This window comes from Myodes glareolus, chromosome 18 (assembly GCF_982192425.1).
Source record: "Myodes glareolus chromosome 18, mMyoGla1.1, whole genome shotgun sequence".
In the NCBI taxonomy this organism is placed as follows: domain Eukaryota; kingdom Metazoa; phylum Chordata; class Mammalia; order Rodentia; family Cricetidae; genus Myodes; species Myodes glareolus.
The window spans coordinates 31,908,606-31,936,104 of NC_142043.1; the positions used below are offsets into that span (position 1 = coordinate 31,908,606).

General features: G+C 40.4%; 1 protein-coding gene across 2 annotated transcripts in view; it reads right to left on the minus strand.

Moving 5' to 3' along the window:
- Prim2 (DNA primase subunit 2) overlaps nt 1-27,499 on the minus strand; it is a 207,820-nt gene that overhangs the window by 74,775 nt on the left and 105,546 nt on the right. For both annotated transcript variants that reach the window (XM_087898051.1, XM_087898050.1), the window contains one exon: nt 15,998-16,065. In XM_087898051.1, the coding sequence (XP_087754177.1) occupies nt 15,998-16,065 (68 nt within the window). The remainder of the gene's footprint in view (nt 1-15,997; nt 16,066-27,499) is intronic.

Sequence of the window (27,499 nt, forward strand, 5' to 3'; positions counted from 1 at the left end):
AACCAAGTTTATAGGGTTTCACCCTGTTAAACCAATGCAATACTGGGGAATATGGGTGTGATAAGTAACTGAGACAAAAAGACAGATAATTCATTCACAATGAAGTAGTTTTTCCAAAAATCTCATACAAATATGTAATATACAGAAAATATAAATATCTAAATAAATAAGTCATTGAGTATCTAAAGTGACAAATCTGGAAAACACATCCGCACACATGCACCTATGAACCCCAAGTGGGAGGCGGACCGTCTGGACTTGGCAGAAGCACAGAAATGTAAGTGCTGTTGGCTGCACATGCATAACAATGGAACACTTAGACCCTTGGCGGGGCCTTCTTTCAAAATGTGAAAACCAAGAGCTGGAAGAAACAAACAGAAATCAGACAAAAGTGGACCTGTGGGTCCCCAACAAGATCGGCTGGTTAAGAGGAGGGAGAGAATCTCCCCAGGCTGTGGCACTGATGACAAGCACAGATGAACATCACCCCTCATCACTACAAACAGGAGGTAAACATCAGCTTCTCAAGGACGGTTGTGCCTCCACTCATCTTCTCCTTTTAAAGGGTGAAAACACAGGTAGAACGTTTGTAACGGTGAAGTCGTGGCTGCAAGTCTTCTTCCTGTGTGTGACAGCCCGGAATAGTCCTGGAGGCTCAGACAAGGAAGTAAGCAGGGTTCTCAGAATCCTGGAGTCATGGGTTTCATCTTCTCTGCGAGAGACAGGGACTAAAATGGAGTCCTGGTATTGCCATCAAAGGTTGCCATGAAGATCAGGAAATGTCTGACTTCATCACCGTGCAGTTAGTTTCATCTAACTGTAGCCATCATCTTCGCCAAGGCCTAGATGTATTAGACCTAAACAAGCTGTGGTTGTTTTCTTGTTGGAAGTCCTGGCTGGCCGGGACCTCACAGAGTAGACCAGCTGTCTTTGAACTCAGAGGTCCCCTTGCTTCTCCTTCACTAAGGTGTGGCTCGCCATTCCACTACTGCTTTGTTTTTCTATTCTTAGCACTTACTTATCTCTTCCAGCAAATACTAGAAGGTGATTTTTTTTATCTACTTTTTTCTATTCCATTGTCAGAAATATTTAACCTTGAGGTAGAAGCATTTAAGTGTCCTTTGATGTCTGATATCTGGAAGCTTTTTTTTAGAAACTATCATTATAAACAATATTTACTTTTGGGGACATTTCCAAAGGTAAAATTCAGCTTCAAATGCAGGAGATTTAAATGGAATTCAACTTCATGCAATCAGTTTTACTCACCTCATGTATAAAAAAAAAGAATTTCCACATAAGCTAAGAACCACCAGACAAACGACTGTTAAACACTTAAATCTGTCTTTTTCTTAGTTAAGATGTTTAACAATAAGAATAATGTATTCATTGATTTCAAATATTTGCAATGATATAATGTAAAATATTTTACCAATAATTTGTCATGTCAATTACACATTAAAATCATATTTTTGGTATGAAGGTGTCATTATCTTTATGTGCGCAATATGAAAGTATGCATGTGATTCCCACTGTGTTTTTACTAATGGCACTGCTGCACATGTACACAATGACAAGAGACAGCCAAATGATCCTTTGGAAGGCTAGGCTAGGTAGGCACACCTACAGAACAGTCACTAGCCTGCCCTCACTTCTACTTGCCAAGCTAAAATGCCTGAGTCATGGGCATAACATAAGCTATAAATATAGACAAACCTAAAGAGTCTTTCGGTCTACTGCAAAAGAACTTGTTTTTAAACAATCTACTTGGGAACTAGGTATTAGACACAATAGGCATAGTTTGCCCTTAAGCAATCTTGGATTGGGATTACTGTGGAGGTAAGATAAACTACGGTTCATTTTGGAGAGAAACCAAGCTTCAAGATATCACTTCTTGTGATCTGGGATAGTCTGGTCCACCTCAACATACATGCTGTCCACCCTTCTTTCATTTGTAAGAAACCATGAGACGCTAGTGTGATTCTGAGCTGCAGTAAAAGGGTTTCCCTCCCACCCTCCAGGAATGTCTGTCCTCAACAGAGAGGTTCTGAAGTCCTTAAAACAATAATATAGAAAATACACTGCCTGTCTCTGTCAAGCATTTCCCAGTCCAGAGAACCTAAATAGGTTACCACTACTTACCCCTCTCCATCTGGCAGACTTGAGTTAATAATATTTTTTATACCAGCATAAAACATGAAAGTAGCAAAGAAAGCACAAGTAATCAAAACTGATTTGGTGAACCAGGCAATTATATTTATTTGAGGAATTAAAAAGTAAATTAAAACATCTTGCAAAATAAACTGCGATCTCTTGGATCATTCTATAGAAGAATCCCAAGTCCCAGCCTAACCTGTCCATATAAAGCCGCAGCATCATGGCATGGGTGGAAAACAGTTTCAGAGAGCGGAGACGAGAGGCTCTGCACAGCGCGTGTGTATATCCAGTTTGCGATCACAGCTTTACCCACTTTGGATAGTAAAGACAAAAAAACACTCTAATCACTTAAGCTAGGCTATTCAGACGTTTAGAAACCGGAATCCCCTGCAATGTAGATTTATTGGGTGTACAGGAAATCAGGGAAGCCAAAGTAAGGACATATCATTTCCTGCTGTGAAGGGCATCACGAGAAAACTCACTCAGCAGCTGTCACTACTGAAACTGAAATGAGATTCTTCCTAAGGCTAAGTCCCCAGTGAATGGTATCTAACGTGTGTCAGTGCAGGTGATTTTCCTGGCAGTGATTCCAAATGAGAACACAATCAATAAAACTCTGTCAAAATTGAATATAAATTATTTTCCACTGGCATGAATTTTACTCAATTTCATTTTTAAAAATGTTCCACAGAAAACTATCATCAGACAACACGCAATATAATCTGCATTTGTGGATAGCAGGAGTAGCAATAATAAAATTGGGACGCAGACTGCAGGTAAGTGCTACCCTGGTACAGCTGCTCTCCGACCCCACATGGCCCACACCATCAGTGAGTTTCTTATATTCCCTCTGCTCTTGGTGCATATTCTGGTGGTGTGTAATGAATGATGCTCTGAGACAGACTAAGAAGGGGTGCCTGCTGGGGCAATAATGAAAACTATGAAACAGGAAGAATGAAGTCCTGAGGGAATGCGCATTGTCAGGAGAATGGCCACACCAAGGACCCCGCCGCCTTAGACTCATGAGAGTGATCAAGCCTTCCACATATGGCCAGGAGAACTGCAAAGCCGTCCCCTGCGTGGAGTACAGTTGTTAGCCAAAGACTGACCTTTAGTTAAAACCAGTGTGCAAAAAAAAAAAAGTCATCTGCAGCTTCCTCCTCCTGGTCACATGGGAATAAAAAGCCCTGTGTCCGTGCAACAGTCGTAAGTCACCAAAACAACGACAGAACTCCTGCTAAGGTAGAGTACTGCACATCCCCTTGGAAATGACAAGAAGCTCTGTGACTTTGGGTCCCAATTATCATCTCAGGAGTGGGGCAGGCACTTGGCTAACATGAGTGAGGCTCCGGGGTAGACACTCAGAATAGCATCAACAGACCACCATCTCATTAAGACTCAATATTTAGCAACTTAAAAAAAAAAAAGAATGAATAAATGGCAAAAGTTAATTTTTTAAAAAAAGCTTAAAATTTTTCTATCATTCATTCGTTCACTCATCCACTGGATTCACATGGTCACTGGGGTCTTATGGCAGCCACTGTTTTATGTAATGAGAAAACAAAGGTAAATGAGATGAGCAAATTCTCTACTCTCAGACTGCATTCTACACAAATACCACACAAACAACTAAAAATGACTGTTTTTCTAGTTGATGTGGCTGTCTTAGTCACTGTTCTATTGTCATGAAGAGACACCATGACCAAGGCAACGCACAACAGAAAGCATTTAATTGGTGGCTCGTTTAGAGTTTTAGAGGTTTAGTCCATTGTCATCATGGCAGGAAGCAGATATGCAGGGCTTTGGAGCAGTAGCTGAGAGCTGTACATCCTGAAACATAGGCAGCAGGTGGGAGGGGGATAAGAAAGTGGAAGGAGGCAGGAGGGGGATTTTGAAACCTAAAAACCCACCCTCAAGAACACACCTCCTCCAACAAGAACGCATCTACTCCAACAGGCTACACCTCCTAATCCTTCCCAGACAACCAACCAACTGGAGACTACACATACAAATATATATATGGAAGCCATTCTCATTCAAACCTCCACCGTTGCCATGGAGAACTTTGCAGTCGGGTGGAGTCACACACCTGTCATCTTTCTTAGCATCTGGCTGAGGCAGGAGGGTGCTGGTCACCTAGCAAGCACGTTTCTCCTCTGTGCATGCTCTGCTATAGCCCTTCACAGGTGACCAGCTCAGGTGTGCAAAGAGCCAAAACCTACACTAAGTAAAGGTCCACCCTCCTATACGGCTATCATGACCGTGAGTTACCCAACTGTCTTACCACAACCCTTACGGGTAGCTTTTACAAGCGCCCCATGTTAGTCATCTTTCCACTGTGACAATACTTCAGAAAATCACCTTCCGGCAGGAGCTTCTTAGACCGAGTTATGGTTTCAGAAGTGAGTTGACTCTATTGCTTTGGGCCTAAGGTGAAGCAGAATGTCATGGAGACAGAACTATGTGAGAAGAAAGGCTATTTTCTTTGTGGTGGCCAAGAAACACACACATGCATGTACGCGCACGCACACACACACATACACACACACACACACACACACACACAAGAGGGATACAGAATGAGGGCTAGGCCTAACACACAGCCTCTTGGGATACCCTTGTAGTGACCTACTTCCTCTAACTAGGCCCCATCTCCTGAGTTTCCAACTCCCAACAATAAATTCAATTACTAACCCAGCAATGGCTTCTGTGGTTGACAATGTTATAAGCCTTGAGATCCAACGCCTCTGAACACTGACTGCTATATGGGGGCCAAACCTTCGGTACTTGAGTCCTTCAGAGACACTGCGAGGGAGCCATACCTAATTTGTTTTATACTAAGAGCTCTCCACCCAGCTATTTTAAAATGCAGTTCCTCTGGTATACTGGCCAAGCACTGGCTAGCTGTGTCTGACTGGTTGCTGGAGGAACAGCACAGGTTCAGAGCATCTCAGAAACGCCAACTGACTAGCACATGACTCCTCTGCAGCTGCTAACAGTGTCACAGCAGGCACTGCAGTGCGTTCCCAGAGCGTTTCAGAAAGTCATTCTCTCCACCCTCATCACTGTGCACTTTGTGAGAGAGCTTTGGACTGACCCGGCAGAAGAGAACTGATTTTATTACTTAACTAGAGGCCAATCAATGTTAGAAAAAAAACTAGAACAGGAGATTTAGGAATGTTTATTCTCTACTGTACCTTTCCCCTGGTCACACAGAAACTAAAGTTCTCTCATGTACACAAAGAGGAGCCTCAAGATTCGAGAAAAAGAGAACAGCTAAGTGAAAGATAAAGCTGCCCTCCATTGAACAATACGTAAACGTGAAAATCAATTTCTATTTTGTGAATTTTCCACTACGTGAAAGACCTGTTTTAAAGTGCCACCACTTTATAATAACATATAAATACTCATGCGGTTACAACAAAGCCAGCAATGGCCACGCCAGGAAGCAAGAATTCATCTCTGCCCCCCTTTATTTCAAATGTGACATAACTACATATTTTACTGAGCACACAAAATAGCATTAAATTATTTTAATATTAATTTTTAAAATTCTCTGTGTGTGCGTGCACATGAGTACGAGTGCCCACAGAAGCCAGGTCTTCTTGCAGAGGAGTGCATGCAGCTAACTGCTGAGCCATCTCTCCAACCTAAGAGATCCACGTGCACACCCAGCCTCGCCTGAGACCTTCCACTTTCCCTTCTTTCTAGATTAGGCATATGTGCACATGTATGTGTTCATAAATTTTGCTTCTTTTCCCCCTAGAAAATATATTGGAGCTACAGGGCCATATCTAGTAACTCTTTTGTACATACATAATCAGAGTAATACAATGGGTAACTTCTAACAAACGGTCAACTTTTAGCAAATATTCTTATGAACACAGGATCATTATTGATATAAATATGAAAAAATATAACTCTAAGGTTACAAATTGAAAAGCATACATTATAATTTATTAATTCCTCACAGACCCCAAATAACTTCATAATAATCTTATTAATTTATTACACAGACCTTTGCAATAATCAGTGAGCTAAAAGCTTGTGTTGATGCATGAATAAAAGGAAATAAATAGTTCAAGGCACTGCCAGAGGCTGGGAACAGGTGACAAGACAGAGCAAACAGCCGATGCTCGTGTGCATCACGTCAGCAAGGCTTGTACGCACACTCTGGCTGGTGTAAGCCCCAATCTACTGAACCATTTTCTAGCATTTACTTTCATTTTTACCACAATTGACACATAAATACCAACACAATGTTCGTATTTGAAAATGAGAGCTTATTCACCTTCTCACTATGCCTACTAGGAAAAGCTTTCTTCAGAGGCTGGCTGTCTGACAGAAGATTAGCGACAGTGCGCTCTTCAGAGAGTAAACAGAAACATGTGCGTACTGCACTAGGAATGGGACTCAAACAGGCAGTTATAATAATGACATGATAATACAGTGTAAGGAAGATGATTTCATTACTTTAAATGATGTTAACAGATCAGTATAACTATTTAATGCATTCTGGAGGCATTAGAAGTTAAACCTAGAGCTGGAGAAATTGCTCAGTGGCTAAGAGCATTGGCTATTCTTCCAGAGATTCTGAGTTCAATTCCCAGTAACCACTTGGTAGCTCACAGCCCTCAGTAATGGGGTCTGTTGCCCTCTTCTGGCATGCATGTGTACATGCAGATAGAGCACCATATATATATATATATATATATATATATATATATATATATATATATATATATATATATAAAACAAAAACATCACAGGGTAGTGGTGGCATACACATTTAATCCCAGCACTCAGGAGGCAGAGGCAGGTGGATCTCTGTTGAGTTTAAGGCCAGCCTGGTCTACAAGAGCTAGTTCCAGGATGGGCTCCAAAGCTACAGAGAAACCCTGTCTTAGAAAACAACAAAAAGTTACTCCTAGTCGGGAACGGGTAGGGGGGGAGGGGGCATGTCTTTAATCCCATCATTTAGGAAGCAGAGGTGGGCAGATTTCAGTGAGTTTGAGGCCAGTATGGTCTACAGAAGGAGTTTCAGGACAGTTACAAAGAGAAACCCTGTCTCAAAAAAAAAAAAAAAAAAATGTGGGTCTCTGTCTCCATCTCCATCCTTCGCCAGATGAAGGATCTATAGTGATAAGCAAAATATTCATCAGTATGGTTATGGGCCAAGGCCAGTTCAGGCACCCTCTCCTCTGTCCAGAGAACAATCTGGGGATCTCTCCTTGGACCTGGGATCCCATTTATAATCAAGTCTCTAGTAAACCCTAATCTGACTCCCTTAGTTGAGATATATTCTTCCCTGATCCCATATCTATCCTTCCTCCCTCCCCCCCTCTCAGTACCCCCGAGCATTCCCCATTCCTCCCCTGCTCCCTTCTCTCTAACCTTCTCCCCTTCCAACAACCCTCCTACCACCCCCCCCCATGCACCCGAGGTTACCTGGGACTCTTGTCTATTTCCAATCTCCAGGAGGAAAACTACCTGAATTTTCTTCAGGTTCACCCTCCTATCCAGCTTCTCTAGGATCACGAATAATAGGCTCAAAGACCTTTAATTATGGCTAGAATCCATTTATGAGTGAATACATACTAAATTCCTCTTTTTGGGTCTGGCTTACCTGACTCAGTAAAGCGTTTTCTTTTCTTTTTTTTTATTATTTTTTTAATTATTTTTTTTATTTTTTTATTTTTTTTATTTAATTTTTACTGGGAACCCCTCCAGAATCAAGTCTCTTGCAAACTCTAAAATGGCTCCCTTAGCTGAGATATAAACCTCCCTGCTCCCCCAACCATCCTTCCTCCCTCCCCCCCCCATTCCCCCAAGCCTTCCCCAATCCTACCCCTCTCCCCTCTCCCTGACCATCTTCCCTTACTTCCACCCCCCACCCCCCATGCACCCGAGTTTGCCTGGCAATCTTGCCTAGTTCCACTATCCAGGAAGATAACTATATGATTTTCTTCAGGTTCACCTTCCTATTTAGCTTCTCTAGGATCACAAATTATAGACTCAAAGACCTTTAACTATGGCTAGAATCCACTTATGAGTGAGTACATACCATATTCCTCTTTTTGGGTCTGGGTTACCTCACTCAGATCCAAACAAGAAGCAGAAGGAAAGAGAACGTGAGCAAGGAAGGCAAGATCAGAGGGAACCTTCATCCGACGATGGATGGCGATACAGATGGAGACCCACATTGGAGCGCCGGACTGAGCCCCCCAAGGTCCAAATGAGGAGCAGAAGGAGGAAGAACATGAAAAAGAAAATCAGGACCGCGAGGGGTGCATTCACCCACTGATACAAGGGGACTGATCTAATGAGAGTTCACCAAGGCCAGTGACTGGGACTGAGCGAGCATGTGATCCAGCCAGATTCTCTGAATGAGGCCGGATTCTCTGAATGTGGCTGGCCCGGAGTCTTTCTGAAAAGCCATTGACAATGACACTGGGACTTGTTTCCTCTGCATATACTGGATTTCTGGGATCCAGTCTGTTTGGATGCTCACCTTCCTGGACCTGGAGGGAGGGGGGAGGAGCTTGAACTACCCACAGGGTGGGAGACCCTGACTGCTCTTGGGGATGGAGAGGGAGGAGGGGAGGGAGGGGAGGTAGTGGGAGGGGGTTGGGAGGAGGGGCGGAAATGGAGACTTTTGTATTTTAATAAACTTTGAGAAAAAAAATGAAAAGTCAATCCTTTGCACATAACACTCCTATCTGCTATATTGCTATATTGCGTTATCTTTAAGTTCTAATTCATTCTTGAACTGAAACAGGATGATAAAATTAGAAGAAGCAGTATAGCAAACACAGTTTTAAATTATTTATTTTTCAATAAAGACAAGACATTAAATAAGGATACTATTAGATTGATAGGCAACATCCTGCCCTCCCGCTATTTGTTATATTAAAGTGGAAGGATGTAGAAGAAATATACACACTATAGAGAGTCAACATGATTGGGAAAAACCTGTCCCTCCCCCCAACACACACGTTCCCTATGCTAAAGTGGAGGGGCAAGGAGAAATACACAGATTATGGAGAGACACTACAGTATATTTTAGGGGATAAATTCTCTCGTGCAAAGTATTACACGTAAAACTGGTATAAAGTCTTCCTCTCTAATCTCATGCTTTCATAATCCTTTAAACTCTAAGTGATATAATAAGTGAAAACAGTGTGTACCTTATACATCCTGAGAGCTGGTGGAATGGGTCAGTGGGTAAAGGTGTTTGCCATCATCTTTAACCTGAGTGTGATCCTCAGGTAGAAGGAGAAAATCAGCTCTTGAAAGCTGTTTTACCCACAGACATGAGTAAACAAACATAATTTTAAAAAGTCATACTACTTTATAAATATTACCCCATGGGATTCCAGGCTCAGAGCAGTAAAAGATTCTCATTTATAATGAAGGCCGAGATTCATGGGAACATGACCAAAGATCTTTGGACAGCTCAAAATAAACCAGTACTCCTAGTAACCATGCCTAGAAAATGCAATGGCAGAACACAGGGTTACAACGAACTTACAAGGAGAAGCAGCTCATTAATGGTGGGGCTAATCCATGATCTAAAGAAAATAGAAATTATTCATACAACTTTTCTACCATATTCTAGAATTGGGGGGGGGGTGTTGCTGTTTCTTTGGTTATTCTGTTGGATTTCTCAGCAAGTCACAACCAGTTTAATTTTCCTAACTTAAGAGTTTTCCTAATAGGAATTTTGAAGAAAAATAATTATGAAATATTCATTCTTCACCTTTTTTTGTTGTTTACAAAACAGGGTCTTACTGTGGTCATCACATGGTTAACGTCATCCCCTTGCCTCAATCTCCCAAACCCTGGGAAAAAGAGGCCATCACTGCGCCTCTCTCTTCTGAGGAGAAAGATGGGCAGTGGTTGTAAAGAAACTAAGCTCCATGAAGAGAACTCGCTCTAAAGTTCTCTGCCGACTTTTAAAGACGGAAACAACGATGCCCACTTGCTATTTCCAGGACGTGGGGGGTGTCTTGTGAACAGGAACTGACGTACAACAGACCAATACTTCGCAAACGCCAACCCAATGTCAACCATCTGAGGCCTCAATCCTGTTCACTTCGTGCCCTCTCAGCCGTCCTCCTTTGATTGCTTCCCTCTGACGCCCAGGATCCTTTCCCACCCTGTAAATATGTCTATCTCTGCAATCTTAACAAAAAACTAAAACTTTCTTCAACCAAGAAGCCCAGGAATGCAGCCCTCTGTCCTTCCCTGCCCTTAGAATGAAGCCCCAGCAGGAGGAGTGTGGATGTCCTGTCTCACTTCCTCCTTCCCAGCTGGACCATTATTATAACACTGTGGCTAATTTCTGGGGCTCACTTCAGTTGGCACTGTTCACTTCTTACCTGACATTCCTGTGGTGTGTGACAGTGTTCTAAGCTTTCCTTTAGTTCACTGATTCTCAGCCTTCCTAATGGTGTGACACTGTGACCCTTTAACACAGTTCCTCGTGTTATGGTGGCTCCCAACCATCAAATTATTTCATTACTATTCAAAACTGCAATTTGCTGCTGTTATGAATCATAATAATGTAAATGTCTGATGTGTAGGATGGCATATGAGACCCCAGAGGGGTGACGACCCACAGGTTGAGAACCATGGCTTTAACGCCTTTCAAACAGTATCCTCTCAGTGTGCTCAGGCATTCCGGAGATCTCTCCCTGGTGGTTCTGCTAGTTCTCTTCTTACTCATCTCCCATTTCCACTGCTGCCCCACAGAGGTCAAACACCAACATGCTGTGGCCTCTATTCAAGTCACTTCCTCCTTCACTCTCTCTTCTCTGTTAGCGCAACCACTTCCCAGACTATGACAATCACCTACAGAGTGACCAGCAGGCACTTTTCATATTAAAATCACTCTCACAGTGTAGGCTGTAGCTAGCTATTCACTAAATATATTCTTTACATATGTGTTATAATCATTTCCAGACTAAATTGTCTTACATTATTAATTCGACAGCAACCATAGTCTCTTCTTCTCTATTCTCTTGTAAAAGACATTATCTACAAGAAGGATTAAGGCTTCCTCCAATCTGAGCAGCCAATTTGAGACACTACTGAACTAGAGAGTACAAATATCAAAAAGCAAGTGGGCCTTGGTACTATCCTTTAAGGAAATGATCACAAGTCAATTAAAGCTGTATGCCTTGTCATCCACTCACAATCAAAAGCTTAGCAAGTTAACACGCTAATGTGCCAGTCTCTTGGATGAAGACAAGTCTGTGAATTCTGGGATAACAAATTGTGCCTCACTTATTCATAATGGAAAATTCAGTAGCCAGTAAATGTTACTAACAAGTAAAAATAAACTGACTTCTATAAGACACTGAGGCAAATGCTTTTCTGTGTTTAACTTTTAATAAGAGAACTGAATTCAATGAAAAATATGGATATGTTATATCTTGTCTTTCTCTATCTATCTATCTATCTATACACACACGCACATATATATTTAAGAAATGGCCTAGATTATCAGGTTGGCAAAGTGTTACATCAATTCTGAGTGACTAAATGCTGTAAAATAATTTAGCGATTTCTCTGTACTGTTCCTTCAACTTCTACAGGTAATTGAATTATCTCCCAAGTGAAATTTATTGACAGATTTAATTCAAATGCTATTCATATTTCATCTTTGATCATTAGAGACATCAAAGTTAGAACAAATAATGACTTCAATAACACCTTCTAAAGGCTATCTCCTCTAGGTCACACTTAAATTATAAAGTTCACACAAATCAATGATAATTTATTTTTTCCTAACAAGATTACCATTAGAATGTCTCAGATCAAGTGATCATCCTTCTCATATTTTTTTTTAAACAGAGTCTAATGCATCCTAGATCTGCCTGCATCTTATTATGGTGGAGAATGACCTTGAGATTCTGATCATCCTGACTCTATCTCCCAAGGGCATGTGCTACCATGCCCTGTTGATGTCCAGCTGAAGAGACCAACTTCAGGGTTTCACACTCACCAGCAACTGAGCTATCTAAACTCTCAGCCCAATTCTTTGCCACTTTGACCTTTAAAAAGAAAGATAAGAGAAAATCATCATGCTTGAAGCCAAAAAACAATTCAAAATGTGAAAGGCACACATTTTGTAGGATTACTTTGTAGAACAGGAAGTGCCAAGCTATGCACACCAGCTGCCACCCTACCTACAGATGTCTCTGACACAGTAATAAAATGAGAAGCCATTTGGTTTAATAACAATAAAAAAGCAACATCCAGTCCTGGTTGCATAGCAACCAGTCATGAATGAACTCCACAGAGAATAAAAGCCTTAAACGAATGTACAGTCTGTGCAAGTTTCAAGGACTCAAAGAGATGTCAGTAGTTAATATAAATTCTAGGTGACAATTACCATATTGAGGTAGAAGATGAAGAATCTATCATGATTGCACGGAATCAGGTATTCACTAGCACCAAGAGTCAACCTCTTTGACTTATATTTTAAACCAACAAAATTATCAGAGGAAATTAATTTATACAAAATAAAAATTTCATTAAGAAAAAAGAAAGCATAAATGTCATAACTTGAACATCACTCTGTAAAACACATAGTACTTCATAGGTGTCAGATATTATCCTAGTTACTGGGCAATGGGCAGACAAGAATAGCATCAAATTCTGTAATGGAGGTAGCTTAGAAGAAAGGAACTACTATGGGAAGGTGATGTGGGATACCCTCTGTATGCTGTGAATATGTTTTATTATCATTGGTTAATAAAGAAGCTACTTTAGCCTACAGCAAGGCAGAATAGAGCTAGGCAGGAAAACTAAACTGAATGCAGGGAGAAAGAAGGTGGAGTCAGATAGACACCGGAAACCAGTGTACCAGTAGGCCACAGCCTCGTGATGATACATAGATTAATAGAAATGGGTTAATTTGAAATATAAAAACTAGCTAAAATTACACCTGAGCCATTGGCCAAACAGTGTTGTAATTAATATAGTTTCTGTATGATTATTCTGGTCTGGGCAATTGGGAAATGAAGGCACAGTCTCTGTTTACAGGAAGGCATCTGGGCCAGGCTAAGAAGGGAACTGCATGACCAGAGAACATGACACATGAACTGCCCATTCACCAAGTTACAGTCCTGACCAGCAGGACATCCAAAGCAGTACCAAGCTCGGGTTTCAAACAGAAGGAAACAGGGTGGAGGCTGGGGAAGGGGACAGGCATGTAGACAGAAGAGCTAAAGCCAAGAACATAATCACCTCTGGCAGTGATGTGAACTGTATCAGAGAGGGGGAAGCGTGAGTAAGGGCAGAGCACAAGCTAGTGAAGTAAGAGGTACTTTGAAGATAAAATCAAAAGACTTAGAAGGGTCAGAAAAAGGAGACTGAACAGTATACTCAAACTTGAGGTCTTGGTTTCTTGACCCACAAACATAACTCTAGGATATGAAACAAATGTGTACAAGATGTGTTTTTCTCAGCTCCAGAAACACTAGTTTTAATCACACCCCCCACCCCTACCCCCAAAAACAATTACATGAAAAAACGAAAGCTACTGAGTCAGAGGGAGAAATGGAAAGGTAAAGGGAAGCAAATAATAAAAATAAAAACAAAACAAAACAAAAACAAAAAACAAAACAAAATGTAAAATTTCTGAGTGACAAAGGAGAAGGGAAAGCTTAAGCTAGAGACGGCCCAGTGGGTAAGAACACTGATTACTTTTGCACAAGACTAAGTTCAGTTCCCACACTGACATGGAAACTCACAACCTTGGGTAAATCCAGTTCCAGGGGATTTGACACCCTCTCTGACCTCTGCATGCACTGCAGGAACATGGTACAAATACATAAGAAATGCAAAATACTCATAAATTTACATATAATCATAAATTTACATATAAATAAATTACAATAAATAAATCTTTTAAAAACTTAAAAATTAGAAATCCTAAAGAGAAACGATATTCTTGTTGACTACACAAGTCTCATAAATATAAGTAGACTAAATAAAAATTTAGAGAGAACTGCTTGTATCAAATATAACAGTGTTACAAGTTCTTATACTTTTAAGTACCCAAGATCAAATAAAGTCAGGAGATGCTATCAATAATTTAGCAAAAAATACAGATTGTTAATCTCAGCTTAAAATAGAAATGGATAATAAAATGTCTAAAAGCCATTCTTCATGAGAAGTGAAATGCATGTGGTCACAATACCATCATTATGACTAAGTTATCCTGCAACAGCTTCATGGCTGTTTGCCTCTTTCAAGGCTGAAGTGGCCCAGGTAGTCATGTACAGTATAAGAATGTAAGCAGAACAACATATATACATTCTGAAATCTTTAAAGTGGTCCATACATTCTGGCAATGTAAGTCTGCTTCTGAAAGACTATTCTAATGAAATGGCCTAAAATACAGATAAGGGCAAAGGTTTGTATAAGGTGAAGTAGCTAAGCTGATGCCATCTTGTCCTGACTTTATTTTGTGTCTGCCTGGACATTTCTCAGCACTCTACCCCTCAAAAGCCACGTCTACCTTGGCGATGTTTATGGGAATATTCGTGACCCTGGCCATGTTTCAGACATATTAACCAAAAGAACTGATGTTTATACAAGCTTAAATATAAAAATAAAATAACTAAGATGAAGCATAAATCAAAAATAATTGTCATGAAGTGCCTGAAAAATACTGCTGAGCTTTGCAAGAATAAAGATGCTACTAGGCCACTCCAAACCCCTCACTGATATGACCCCACCTTGAGAACTGATGTATTATGGGTTTTGTCTTTTAAAACACTGCACCCTGAGCTTGGGCACCAAGAGACATTTTGGAGACATGACCCCACTGTAGTGATATTTCATTTGTATTTTAATAAACAAAGCTTGCCTGAAGATCAGAATGCAAAACAGCCACACTAATCAGTCACACAGGCCAGGCAATGGTGCCACACACCTTTAATCCCAGCAGCCACACTAGCCATAGAGGCCAGGCAGTGGTGGTGCACAGCTTTAACCCCAGCTCTAGAGAGGAATATAAGGTGGGATGAGACAGGAACTCCCTCTCTTTCAGTCTGAAGATTTCATAGAGGTAAGAGCTCTCTAGTGGCTTGGCTGCTTTGCTTTGCTGATCTTCAGGTTGAACCCCAATATCTGTCTCTTGGTTTTTAATATTCATGCTATGACCCATTCTTAGTGTGGTCATTAGTAGGACTCTTACACTTTTAATTGACTTAACCTGAATGGTTGTCGTTAACTATCTCCCATGGAACATTTCAATTATATTACTGCAGGCAAAAGAACTATAAATGGCCTAAGTATCTTCAATATAATGATAAATATATATAACACAACTGTAACAGAAGATTTTAATGTAATCACTAAGAATGATGTTTTTAGAATAATTTCAATAAGGTCTTATATGTCTGTGATAAAGGGGAAAAAGTAAATTCAATAAAACCACTGCTTCAATACTGGGTTTTTTAAAAACATAAAAGGAAGAAATATTTGTAAATAGTAGTGACACATTTTTCCTTTACTTATAGTTTGTTTGTTTAATAAATACTGAAGCTATGCTATTTTTATATTTAGAAACAAGCCTCATCCATTCAATTCCAAATAAAACTATACCTTTATGCTTAAGTAAAATGCATATAAATTTTATATTTTTCAATTAAATTGGTCACCTCTGCTCAGCTTGATTTAAATATAACAGATAATTTATACATTTTTGTTGAATGAAATAAACTTGCTCAGTATTCTAGAGTCAAGGATAGAAAGTATTCATATTGATTAACAGAATTCAAGCAAATAAAAATTATAATTGGTTTAACATCAAAAAGTCTATTACCTGAGGTGCTTGAGCAGAGGCTGGAGTCGCTCATCTGACTGGACGGCAGGCAGGGACCTGGCTGTTAGCTGAAACAGAGAAAAAGGTCAGGAAAGCGGCAAGGGACACACTGTAAGCGAGCGGGAGTGCTGGGTGAAAACCAGGCAGGCACTTCTGCTCTTAAATCAAGGAATTACTAACTCATCAGGATTAAATAACTACATATTTCCAGCACTTGGACGGCTGGGACAGGCAGATGGAGAACTCAAGGCAGCCCGTACTACCCAGAGGAAGCCTGTCTTAGAAAACAAAACAAAGCTAACTACAGCATCTTGGGGTCACAGAATAAGTTCCTGGGCTTTGAACTGGAAAAAAGGGAAGCAAGCAAAGAGCCCTGTCCATCTGAGCCCTAATCATCTGAGCTTGTCCAAAAGAATCTACTCACAAGCGCATTATCTCTGCAAATAAAACTGGAAAATGTTCTAAATGCTAACATGTATCAACCCTAACTTTACAGTAAGACTCTAAGATGACATTAGGAGAGAGACTTTCACTTTTGGCCAAGCGATCATGAAACTGGGATAACTGGAATACACACACATACACACACACACACACACACACACACACACACACACACACATTCTCCCCCCACAATTTCCTTAATATTAACTACCACAATGCTGTAAAAAACCAAGAACATTTTCTAAGACTCAAAATTAACTAAAAGTATCTAATACTAAAATATGATTGCAAATTAATCTAGGAGACCAAAACTGAAAGCCAAGCTCTACTAAAAAGAAATCATCTGAGAATTCACAGAAGGGACCCTTAGGAAAAGTAAAGGGTTAAAAGACATCCTTTGGTATTACATGGGTAGCTCTGCTGTTTTCATATAAAAGTTCCTGAAGACAGAAAACAATTTATTAAAGCAACTCTTTATATTGTTTGCAAATTAAAAATAGAGCTATAATTTAAAATATTGAAATACTCTAATGTAAATTTTAGAGTGGGCTGTAACTCAGTGGCAGAATAGGTCCCAAAAAAAGGCCAAAACATTGTGTAATATCATTTAATTAATGTCTAATAATGAATAGTAAATATTCTAAATTTTACATAAGTCAATAATCAACATTTATTAATAAAACACAATACTGTGACACAATAATATGGTGCAATTTTAGCACAAAAAGATTTTTAGTGCACATGAAAAATGTTGTCTAGTATGTCATCACCAGAAAAGTTATCCAACTCTACAATATAAGCAAACTTTCACTGCATCCTATCATGGAATCCTTAATGTCAAATCCCTCTACAAAATACCACTTTCATTGTTAAAGAGACGTCATGTCTCAGATCCAAAGCTATTCTCTAAAAGTATTTAATTAACCTATCTAGATATTTGAAAAGCCAATTTTCTAAGAACAGACCAGACAGGCTGAACTTTTTCAAGCACCTGTCAATCTCCATGGCCTGCTTCCTAATTAAAGCATCTTTTCTAAACGAAAGCAGACACCTCTCTGCCACACCACATTGCCTAGACAGCCGTTTCCTCCAAATGGAGGGCTTCCTTAAACCGTCCTTCATCCCTACTCAACCCTCCCCTTCCTTTTCCCTAAACTAGGAATGCATTCTATTCACGACTATATCTGTACCCCCCACCTTTTTGCTTATTTATTTATTTATTTATCCCACACTAAAAGATTGAAGTTTTCAAATTATGATTACTTTTTTCTCTAACTAAAAATTTGCTAATTCTCTTAGGCTTTCAGGTTAAAGTTATTACCAATGATCTCACACCCAAAATTTTACAAAATTTTTATGGGGGGGCACATTAGTGAGACACTGAACTGAAAGCGAGAGGCTGAGTCTAGTTTCAGTCGGTTACACTGAAGACTGAAGACACACGGAAGAAGAACACAGGTAGAGAGTCGCCAGTAGAGGGTCACCACGGTTAGGTTTCTAGAGCAGAACAATATAATTTTGAGCCTCTCTACCTGGAACTTAATTAACTGTAACAGCTAATCTTGGCTGTCAACTTGTGCCATCTGGAAAGAAGGAACCTTTCAACTAAAGAACTATCTCCATCCAACTGACGCATGGGCACGGCTGAGGGGCATTTTCCTGATGGCTACTGTGACGTTGGTAGTGTAAGAAAGACAACATACCATGAGCCGGAGGGAGCAGAGCAAGCCAGTAAGCAGATTCCTTCACAGCTTCTGTTTCAGTTTCTGTCTCTGCGTGCCTGTTTTGAGTTTCTGCCCTGATTGACTGTAAATTATAATATGGAATAAATCCTTTCCTCCCCATAATAAGTTGCTTTTGGCCATGGTGCTCATTGCAGTAACGAAAAGAAAACTTGGACAAATATCTACCAAGAATGACTTCCAAACTGAAGATTGGAGTAAAATGTTTTCCAAAGACTATCCTTTGCAACTAGTAAAACATTTAGCACTTTCAAACAGTGCATGGTTTTGGGTTAAGGAGCATGGTAATGGATCTATCCCTAAACTGTTAAAGGGGCAGACCCACATGCTGACTTTAAGTGACTACTGCGGCTGGCATTAAGGGACTGCCAGCTTCACAGACAATCTTCAAGCTTCTGAACTACTATACTGGTGTCTTTCCTCCATTCTACCATGAAGCTGCCACAGCCCTAGCAATAATAACTAGCAGATGTGTAATGGAGAAGATAGCTACAGAATGTTGACAAGAACTTGCACCTCGCTCTATTAATAGATGAAAAATAAAAAAAATCATATCTCTATCTGCACTTGGTAGTTAAAGGCTTTCAAATCCCTGCCTTCATGAAAATTAAATCTAAATCAAAACTAAATGACTGGGAAGTTATCAGCCTTCCCAGAAGGCAATATACTATCAGACCAAGATGTTTATTAGTAGATATTTTAAGCATTTTCCTCTGCAAGTTAAAGTAAGTAGCAATCTAATAAATTTCCTTTACAAATTTCGGTTCTTTATAGAAAATACAAAAATATGCTCTGTATGAATCCCAAATTATAGTTACCTTAAGGAACCATTGTTGGGGGATATTCAATCACACTGTGCACTGAGTTAGCATTGACAGAGAGTCATCATAGAGCATTAGAGGGCATCTAGAAGAGATACAGAGACACTGAAAGTAGTAGGGAGGGATTTTGGGCGGCATGACTCCTTTTGTTTTGGTGGAGTGGAAGAACAGGTCTTTAGGGAGATGCCAGAAAGGAGAAGTTAGCTATTTGCTACTCAACCTCTCTGAGCTAGCAGATTTTCACTCCAGACTTTGAGTCTCAAGTCTTACTTATGAAAAGAACGACAGAGATTTAGTAAAGCTACCTTTATTGACAGCAACAGAGCTTGCCTGTGGGAACAGAATTCCCACCAGGCTGAGGCCTGAGTGGCCAGGCGCTGCCAGGGAAGCAGGCCCATAACTGTGGACTCACAGTTGCTGGCTGAAATAGCAGTAGCCTAAGATGCAGCCACTGTGCTGAAGATAGAATGGCAAACCATCACACAAGTTAGCATAACTTAGACCTTATACAGCACTGAAAAGGCAGACCTAAGAATACACCTAGTATATTGAATGAAGCAAAACAAGTTTGTGTTATTTCTAGGCAAGCTTACCAAGTGACTGATTTCCCTTCCCTTTGGCTTTTTTTGTGACAGAGTCTCTCTATGTAGCCCTCAGTGGCTTGGTCTCAAAGTTGAGGGAACCCGCCTGGCTTTATCTCTAGAGTACTAATGTTACGGGAATGAGCCATTACAACTGGATTCAGTGGTGCTTAGATCTATTTTGTTTTAACGAATTCTATCAGGCTAGAGAGATGGCTCGGCACCTGCACATACTACTTACCCCTCAAAGGACATGAGTTTGGTTCCTGGCACCAACAATGGGCAGCTCACAAACAACTCCAGTTCCAGGAGCTCACATTCCCCTGGTCTCTGTGGGCACTTGCACTCACACGCATATATCCACAAAAAGACACATAATTTTAAAAATAATAAAAATGAGATCAAATCGAACTCTCTGAATGTGGCTAACAATGAGGGCTGACTGAGAAGCCAAGGACAATGGCACTGGGTTTTGATTATACTGCATGGACGGACTTTGTGGGAGCCTGGTTTGTTTGGATGCTCACCTTCCTAGACCTGGATGAGTGGGGGAAGGACCTTGGACTTCCCACAGGGTAAGGAACCCTGACTGCTCTTAGGATAGAGAGAAAGGGAAATGGGAGGAGGGGAGGAGGTGGAAATTTTTAATAAATAAATAAATAAATAAATAAATAATATAAAACAAATAAACCATATAAAATACAAAAAGATTGGTATCATTGAGCAAATCTCACACAGAGCCAGGTTAACATCAAAGATCTGTACACACAGCACAAAATATTCCTCTCTGCCACTGTCAATCTTGACTCATCCCCACATGGCCTGTGAGGACTCGGGAGTTGTGCCTGATCCTGGGACGCTTATGCAATGCAGACAGGGCAATGGTCTGCAAGCTTCACTTCATCTCCGCATTTTCAGTTATCAAGATGACCAAAGCATTCCTTCTCGACATGTGGGATCTGGCTCACGTGCAGCCTTCACAGAGGCCTGCTCAGCCCTGGAAAGCAGCATCTCAGCTGGTATTCTATTCTCACAACATTCACCATCACCAGTACATTTCTAGTCATTGCTCTACTGTTCCTCATTCCCCACAACATACACAAGTCCCACCGGCCCAGGCATTTCGTCTCCTGCCTCCACTTTCCCACCAGCGCTGAGGACGGGTGCAGCGGTCATGCCGCAGCACAGGTTATGGAGGCCCTTCCCTCTAAGACATTTCCCCGCAGTTGGTTAGAAAGGCTGCCCTGGGCAATGATTCTGTTGGCCTTGCAATCTAACTCCATTAGTAAATGCAACTTACTATCCAGAGGACCACAGACATTTTCCCTTTCGTTTCTAGCTCAATAGGACATCTAAAGACTTCTTTAAATACAGCAAGTGCTCCATAGATAGATGCACTGGCTAGTTTAATGTCAACTCGACACACAAACTAGGGTTACCTGAGGGAGGAAACATAAGAAAATACCTCCATAAGATCTGGCTGTATGAAAAAAAAAAAAAAAAAGATCTGGCTGTATGGCATTTTCTCTAGTGATTGAAGGAAGAGGGCCCTGCCCATGGTGGGTGACGCCACTCCTGGACTGGTGGTCCTAGGTTCTATAAGAAAGCAGGCTAAGCAAGCCATGGGGAGCAAGCACCTTTCCATGGCCTTTGTATCAGTTCCTGCCTCCAGGTTCCTGCCCTATGTGAATTCCTGTCCTGACTCCCTTTGATGATGAAAAGCAGTATGGAAGTGTAAACCAAATAAACCCTTTCCTCCCCAACTTGCTTTTTGGTCTTGGTGTTTCATCACAGCCATAGAAACCCTAACAAAGACAATGGAACTGTTGTTTTTGGTTCAAAACTCAAATTATGGGTGTAGTACAAACTCATAAAATCTCAGTATGTGTTTATCTAAGTACACGAAAATGTAAGCTACATTATACACTGTGGAGAAACTATCATGTCATAGTTCTTGTCTTTAACCCTTCTTGGTTTGGAGTAAAGGGGATTTCTGGTCACTAGATAAATGCTACAAATAAAAGAGGAATATCAAGTGAAGACACATTTTTGAGACATTGTTAAAAGTGTAATGTCTTTCTGAATGAATAAAAACATTTTTTTAATATATCTGGAGATGGCTCACAGGTTGAGAGCAGTTACTGTTCTTCTAGAAGTCCTGAGTTTATGTGCCAGAAGCTAAATCAAGTGGCTCAAAGCTACCCAAAATTCAACTCAGGGGATTCAGTGACATCTTCTGACTTGAGACATCTGCACTCAAGTGTGTATGGCCCACCCACCAACACACCCATTTACATATAAGTTTAAAAAAATAAAATAAATTATTAAAAAAATCTGACAAGACTAAGACTACTTAAACACATGTCAGACAGTAAGGGTCAGTGTAACAGCACCTCTGTAATAGGGTCAGATAAATTGAAGAAACAGGCTCTGCAGTAAACCAGCGCTGAATTTAAAGGGCATACTTAAATGCTCGCTAAGGCGTCACTATTGTGGTTTCTGCTACACAATAACTTTCTTAAGGAAAGTCAAAATTTTGTCTCAGAACATCCTACCCCCAAAGGACATGGAATCAGATGGAAATTGAAATGTAAATAGTAATTAGAAGACTAATTTACTCAAGAATAGGGAAACTTAGATAGGAAGCATGCTTAGCACACATGTCTTTTTTTTTTTTAACAGTAAACAGCTCTAATCTCAGCACTGGGGAGTGGAGATGGGAGGACTGAGAGTTCTGCCTACCTTGACCTTCAGAGACAGGCCCTGACACCTCATCTCCCAGATGAGAACAAAAACTCATAGCAATGGAACACACAGGCTAATATGTAAGTGTACCTTCCACTTAGATACAAGCTCTTCAATACAGCTAAAAAATAAAAGCTGGTCAGTACAGAAAGAGTAACTTTTAAAATTAAACTCAATAGTAGGTTTTTAAATTCCTTTGTATGGAAAGCAATTTTTTATTTATCTGAGAAAAGGAAAGGGGGCAAATGTAGAGACTGCTGGTTTGTTCCTAGGTGCTCAGATCCGATAATCACACAGAAACTATATTAATTACAACACTGTTTGGCCAATAGCTTGGGCATATTCCTAGCTAGCTCTTACATCTTAAATTAATCCACTTCTGGTAATCTGTGTATCACCATGAGGCTGTGGCATACTAGAAAGATTCCAGAGGCATCTTTCTTCTTTGGCAGCTACATGGTATCTCTTTGACTCTGCCTATTCTCTTTCTGTATCTCTGTTCAAATTTCCCACCTGACTTTATTCTGCCCTGCCATAGGCCAAAACACCTTTATTAACCAACGGTAATAAAACATATTCACAGCACACAGAGGGGAATCCCACATCAGTCAAATAACTACAAAAGTTTATGTTTTCTAAGTGACATTCTCTCCCTTTCCTCAGTCCTAAGAACATTCTGATGCAATGACTGTCTATTAACTTTGGGTGATTCATGGAGCTAAGTGCATGGCTCTTTGTCATCCTATTCTGTACACATTTGTGTTTGAAATACTTAAGGCAAGGGAGGACAGTTGTTTTTAAAGTAGTGAAAGGAACTGAGGAGGGCAAGCTTAAGCAGAGCAATTAAGAGTATAGTACCCACAGGGATTCAAGATGAACAACAAAACTATGGCCAAGACAGCTGTGGTAGAAAGGCAGACATGGGCATGAGGAGTATGAAGCAAATGTACATCACAGAACTCTGGGACTAAGGGGCATGGAGGAGACCAGGAAAGTAAGCAACTGTATTAGTATTAATGCAAAATTTTAGAGCTGGCATGATGACCCACATTTAATCACAGCACTTGGGAGGCTGATGGAGGAAGGTCAGAAGTTTAAGGACAGCCTGGCATACATAAGAGCCTATCTCAAAAGAATCAATGAATCAAATTAATTGAAAAAGTTGAATTTAGATGTTAAAAAAATATCTCAGGGGCTAAAGAGATCTGATTCAGCATTTAAGTGCACTGGCCACTCTTTGCTAGGACTCAGGTTCAGTTCCCAACACCCACATGGTGACTTACAACCCTCTGTAACACCAGTGCCGGGCAGTCTGGCACCCTCTTCTGACCTGCATAGACACTACATGTGTGTGGTGTGCACACACACACACACACACACACACACAAAGTAAAATAGTCATAACCATAAAAATAAGTATTTAAAAGTATTTTGGAAACAACCAAATAATGTATGGACCCACAATCCAGTGAAGGTTGAGACCCAAGGCATAAATCTCACCAATAAGGAAGCAGCACTAGAGGCCTGACCTCCGCAGATCAGAGATGGAGCAGGGATGTAAACTGTGGTTTGTCACTCACTACCTAGAACTAGTACGGTCACGACTAAGAACGCTATAACCAATATATGACATATGAACAAGAGAAAAGTGTGCATTTATTTTTAATATAGTTGTATATAAAATGAGAAGCTTTAGAAATTAAGAATCAAAGAAAGAAACCTGTAGATGTTCATGGATAGTTGTTCAGAAGTATAACTGGAGAAGTAGTAATCTAACGGAAACGGCTATGGGAGAGGCTTAGTAAGACAGGCTTGTAGATTCTTCACTGTGTCCCTCGGTCTTCAGAGATACACTCCTTTTTTATGAGAAAGTGGGGGGGGGGTGCGCTTCTGTAATTATAGTTTTGTGAACGCTCCAGGGAAGAAAGGGTGAGGAGATAGTAAGTTACCTTCTTCCCTCTGTTTCCCCAAATACCAAGGTACCATGTTTTGGAGTAGTATGTCCTGAATCCCACCCGCTCCAACCATATACAGGACACAATACTAATTTACTACTAATACTTGCACAGGAATAATTGCAACGGAATGGGAGATTAGATATCTGCTATCCTTAGTTTAAGCAAAATAATGAAAGAAATGGAATTTTTTGCTCCAATAGACTTTAAAAGTTTACAACACAAATTAAAAGAAATTACATTTGTTAAAGGGGACATGCAACCAGTACCCCCATTACTTTTGGGGGATGGGGCAGAATCTGAATACATGAATTCTCTTCTGTAGGAAAAAATTCTCTTCTGAGTAGAGCACTTTGCCTACAACACCGATGCTCACCACCACTCTTTAAAGGATCTTGCTGCCAGTCAGTTACTAATTTGCAGCACTTGCTGCAGGTGAGAGGACCCAGGTTTGGTTCCCAGCACTCACGTGGAGCTCACGACTGTCTGGAACTCTACTCCCAGTGGATCCCATATCCTCCTCTATCCTCTGAGGAGACCACGCATGCACATGGTGCTAGAACACACACTCAGGCATTCACATGCTCATGAAAATACATAAAACGTTTTGTTTTTGTTATGTATTGTCAAGAAAAACTTCAAGGAGCCTGTGAAAAGAGTATATTTTCAGAAGATAAGCACACAAAGAGGGAACATGAACAATGAGGGGCAAACACATGATCAAATATGGTAAATGGATCTTAAAGGGACAATAGGCACTTTAAAACTAAAAATGGTTCAATCGGTTGAAAATGAAGAACACAGCAGCTCATTTTAAAATAATAAATCCCTCCTCTCTGAACTGCCTACCTAACACTGGCTAAATTAAAACACATAAAAATGACAAGAAAACGTAGCTCACTTGGAAATACTGCTCAGTTTTGTTCTCTGGGGCTTTACCCTCTACCAGTCACTTCTGCTTTCTTATAAAACTCCAGAGAGAAGAAAATACCTACTATCCAAGGAATACCCAGACAGAAATCCAAGGTGGATGACGCAAACAGACACTCTCTACAATTAGCATTGTTTATTCAAATAAGCAGAACAGTAGTCTGTACCACTGAAACAAGACAAAGGCATTTATGCATCTTTACAAGTGATAGGAAGAATTGAATTTAAATTTTTAAGTAAGGAAAATAGAAAACATTTATTAAAATATTGATACGTGCTCTTCAATTTACAGATCTGGAATGGTCCTATGCATCCTGTTATTTCCTAAGAGCACTAACTAAAAAATGTTTTCTACTAAGTTAAAGATGCATAGATTATACTTTACATTGAGCTTAAAAGTCACATGATTCATTGTTCATTTTCTGAAACCAAAAGGCAACAATTTTCCAAACATTTCACAGAAAAAAGGAAGATGTGGGGTTAGAAAAGACAGGCTGTTCAACAGAGCTATTGTTTTTATTACTGGGACCAATGCAGATGTCAAAGAAAATTAACTTTTACAAGCAGCTGCTCTTTTAACTTCATTGATTTTAACAACAGAAAATCCTGTGTCCTTCTGAACTACATTTTTTTATAACAGCAATGGATCCCAATTACAGAGCCTACACTGTGGACTTCCATGTTCTACTTCTACTTTCTTCTGTAGCCACATTTGTTCTCTCATCTCATAATCTCCCTTGGCAGGTCAGACTGCTCCTTGCTTACCATAACAACTAGTACTCGAACGCCCCCAGAATTTGCTGGTTTTCACAGTGTTTGTGAAGAGGTTATCTCATGGATCCGCACATCAGAGTAGTTTATCTGTCTGCAGCAGAACCTGGAAATTTCCCTGTCTGCTGGCCACCAACAGGATTTTCAACACGAAGGCTCCAAAACTGATCAACAACCTTGCTAAGCAAAACAGATTCCATTGGAGTCCTAAACATGCCAAGTAGTTTAACTTCCAAAGAATAGTAAGCACTGTGAAGGTGACAAGATGTCTCCAATTCAGGGGGCTGGCTGACACATCCTGAAGGGAGCAAGCCTAGGACCCATGCAAGCAGATATTCCAGCTCTCAGGTTTGATCCGGGGCCTAGTGTGAGAAGAAAATGGGTAGCAGGGGCTGCCCTGAGCACCACAGCATGCTGCTAACATTCATAACTATAAAGCAAAACAAGTGCTCGAGTAGGAAGAGAGAGAATAGCAGAGATACACAAAGAGGGTGCACACGCGGCACTCACTACTCCCCACAAAACTCTTTCAACTTTGAGAGGAACTTCATAATTTAGGCTCAGAATTCTTAAGCTACAGAATGCAGTTTCGCCACTGCTTAACTTTCTGCTGAACTCAGATGCTCTCTTTCTGCCTTTCTCTCTCCTCATTTCTTCCTATTGGGGATTAAGTCCAGGGCCTGGTACTCACTGGGCAGTACTCAACTGCGATGACCCACAATTCGTCTCATCACCAGACTTCTCAAGGTCAAAAGAAGAATCTGACAAATGAAATCCAGATTGTCCCATTCTTCCTATCATCAGCCAAGAGGCTGCAACTGTCTACTTTTTAGAGGCCTAAGAGACTTTTCTTATGAGATAGGACAGAACCACACAAGTAACCATCATCCTTTTTCCATATGTAGGACACTCCCCAAACAGGTAGTGCCTCAGACTGGCCCACCAAAAGTCCCTGAACCTCTAATGGCCAAATCACTGTCTATCTGAGTGGGAGGATACTTGCCAGCATCTGCAAAGCTCTGGGTTCAACCCCCAGCAAAGCAAAACAAAAGCAACAACCTCCCTTCAGTCTACTGCCACTATCTTTAAAGAGAAAAATCTCCTGCATTGCTTCTGAATCATCTCTGGGTGGAAGTGGAGCCACAACTATAGCTTTGCAGACTAGGCTACTCTCTTGTATATTTTCCACATCTTATTACTTTAAAAAACATAGCATTATGATTTCACATTCTATAGGGCCCTGCCAAAGAAGTCCCTGATGATACATTTAGGATGGAGAGTTGGCCAAGATGACAGGGGTATTGTATTCATCACAACAACTAAGAGATAAAACTAACATTGTTTCACCCCAAAAAATCTTTACAAATTTTTACTAAAGACTTTACAAATCATTTGTTTATAGCTGTTACTCATGCAATAAATTTGTAAAATGATAATGAAAGGAACTAAAATTTATTATTATATTTTTCACTCATCATCTGTCTTTTCAAAGTATCTATACCATACTAACTTA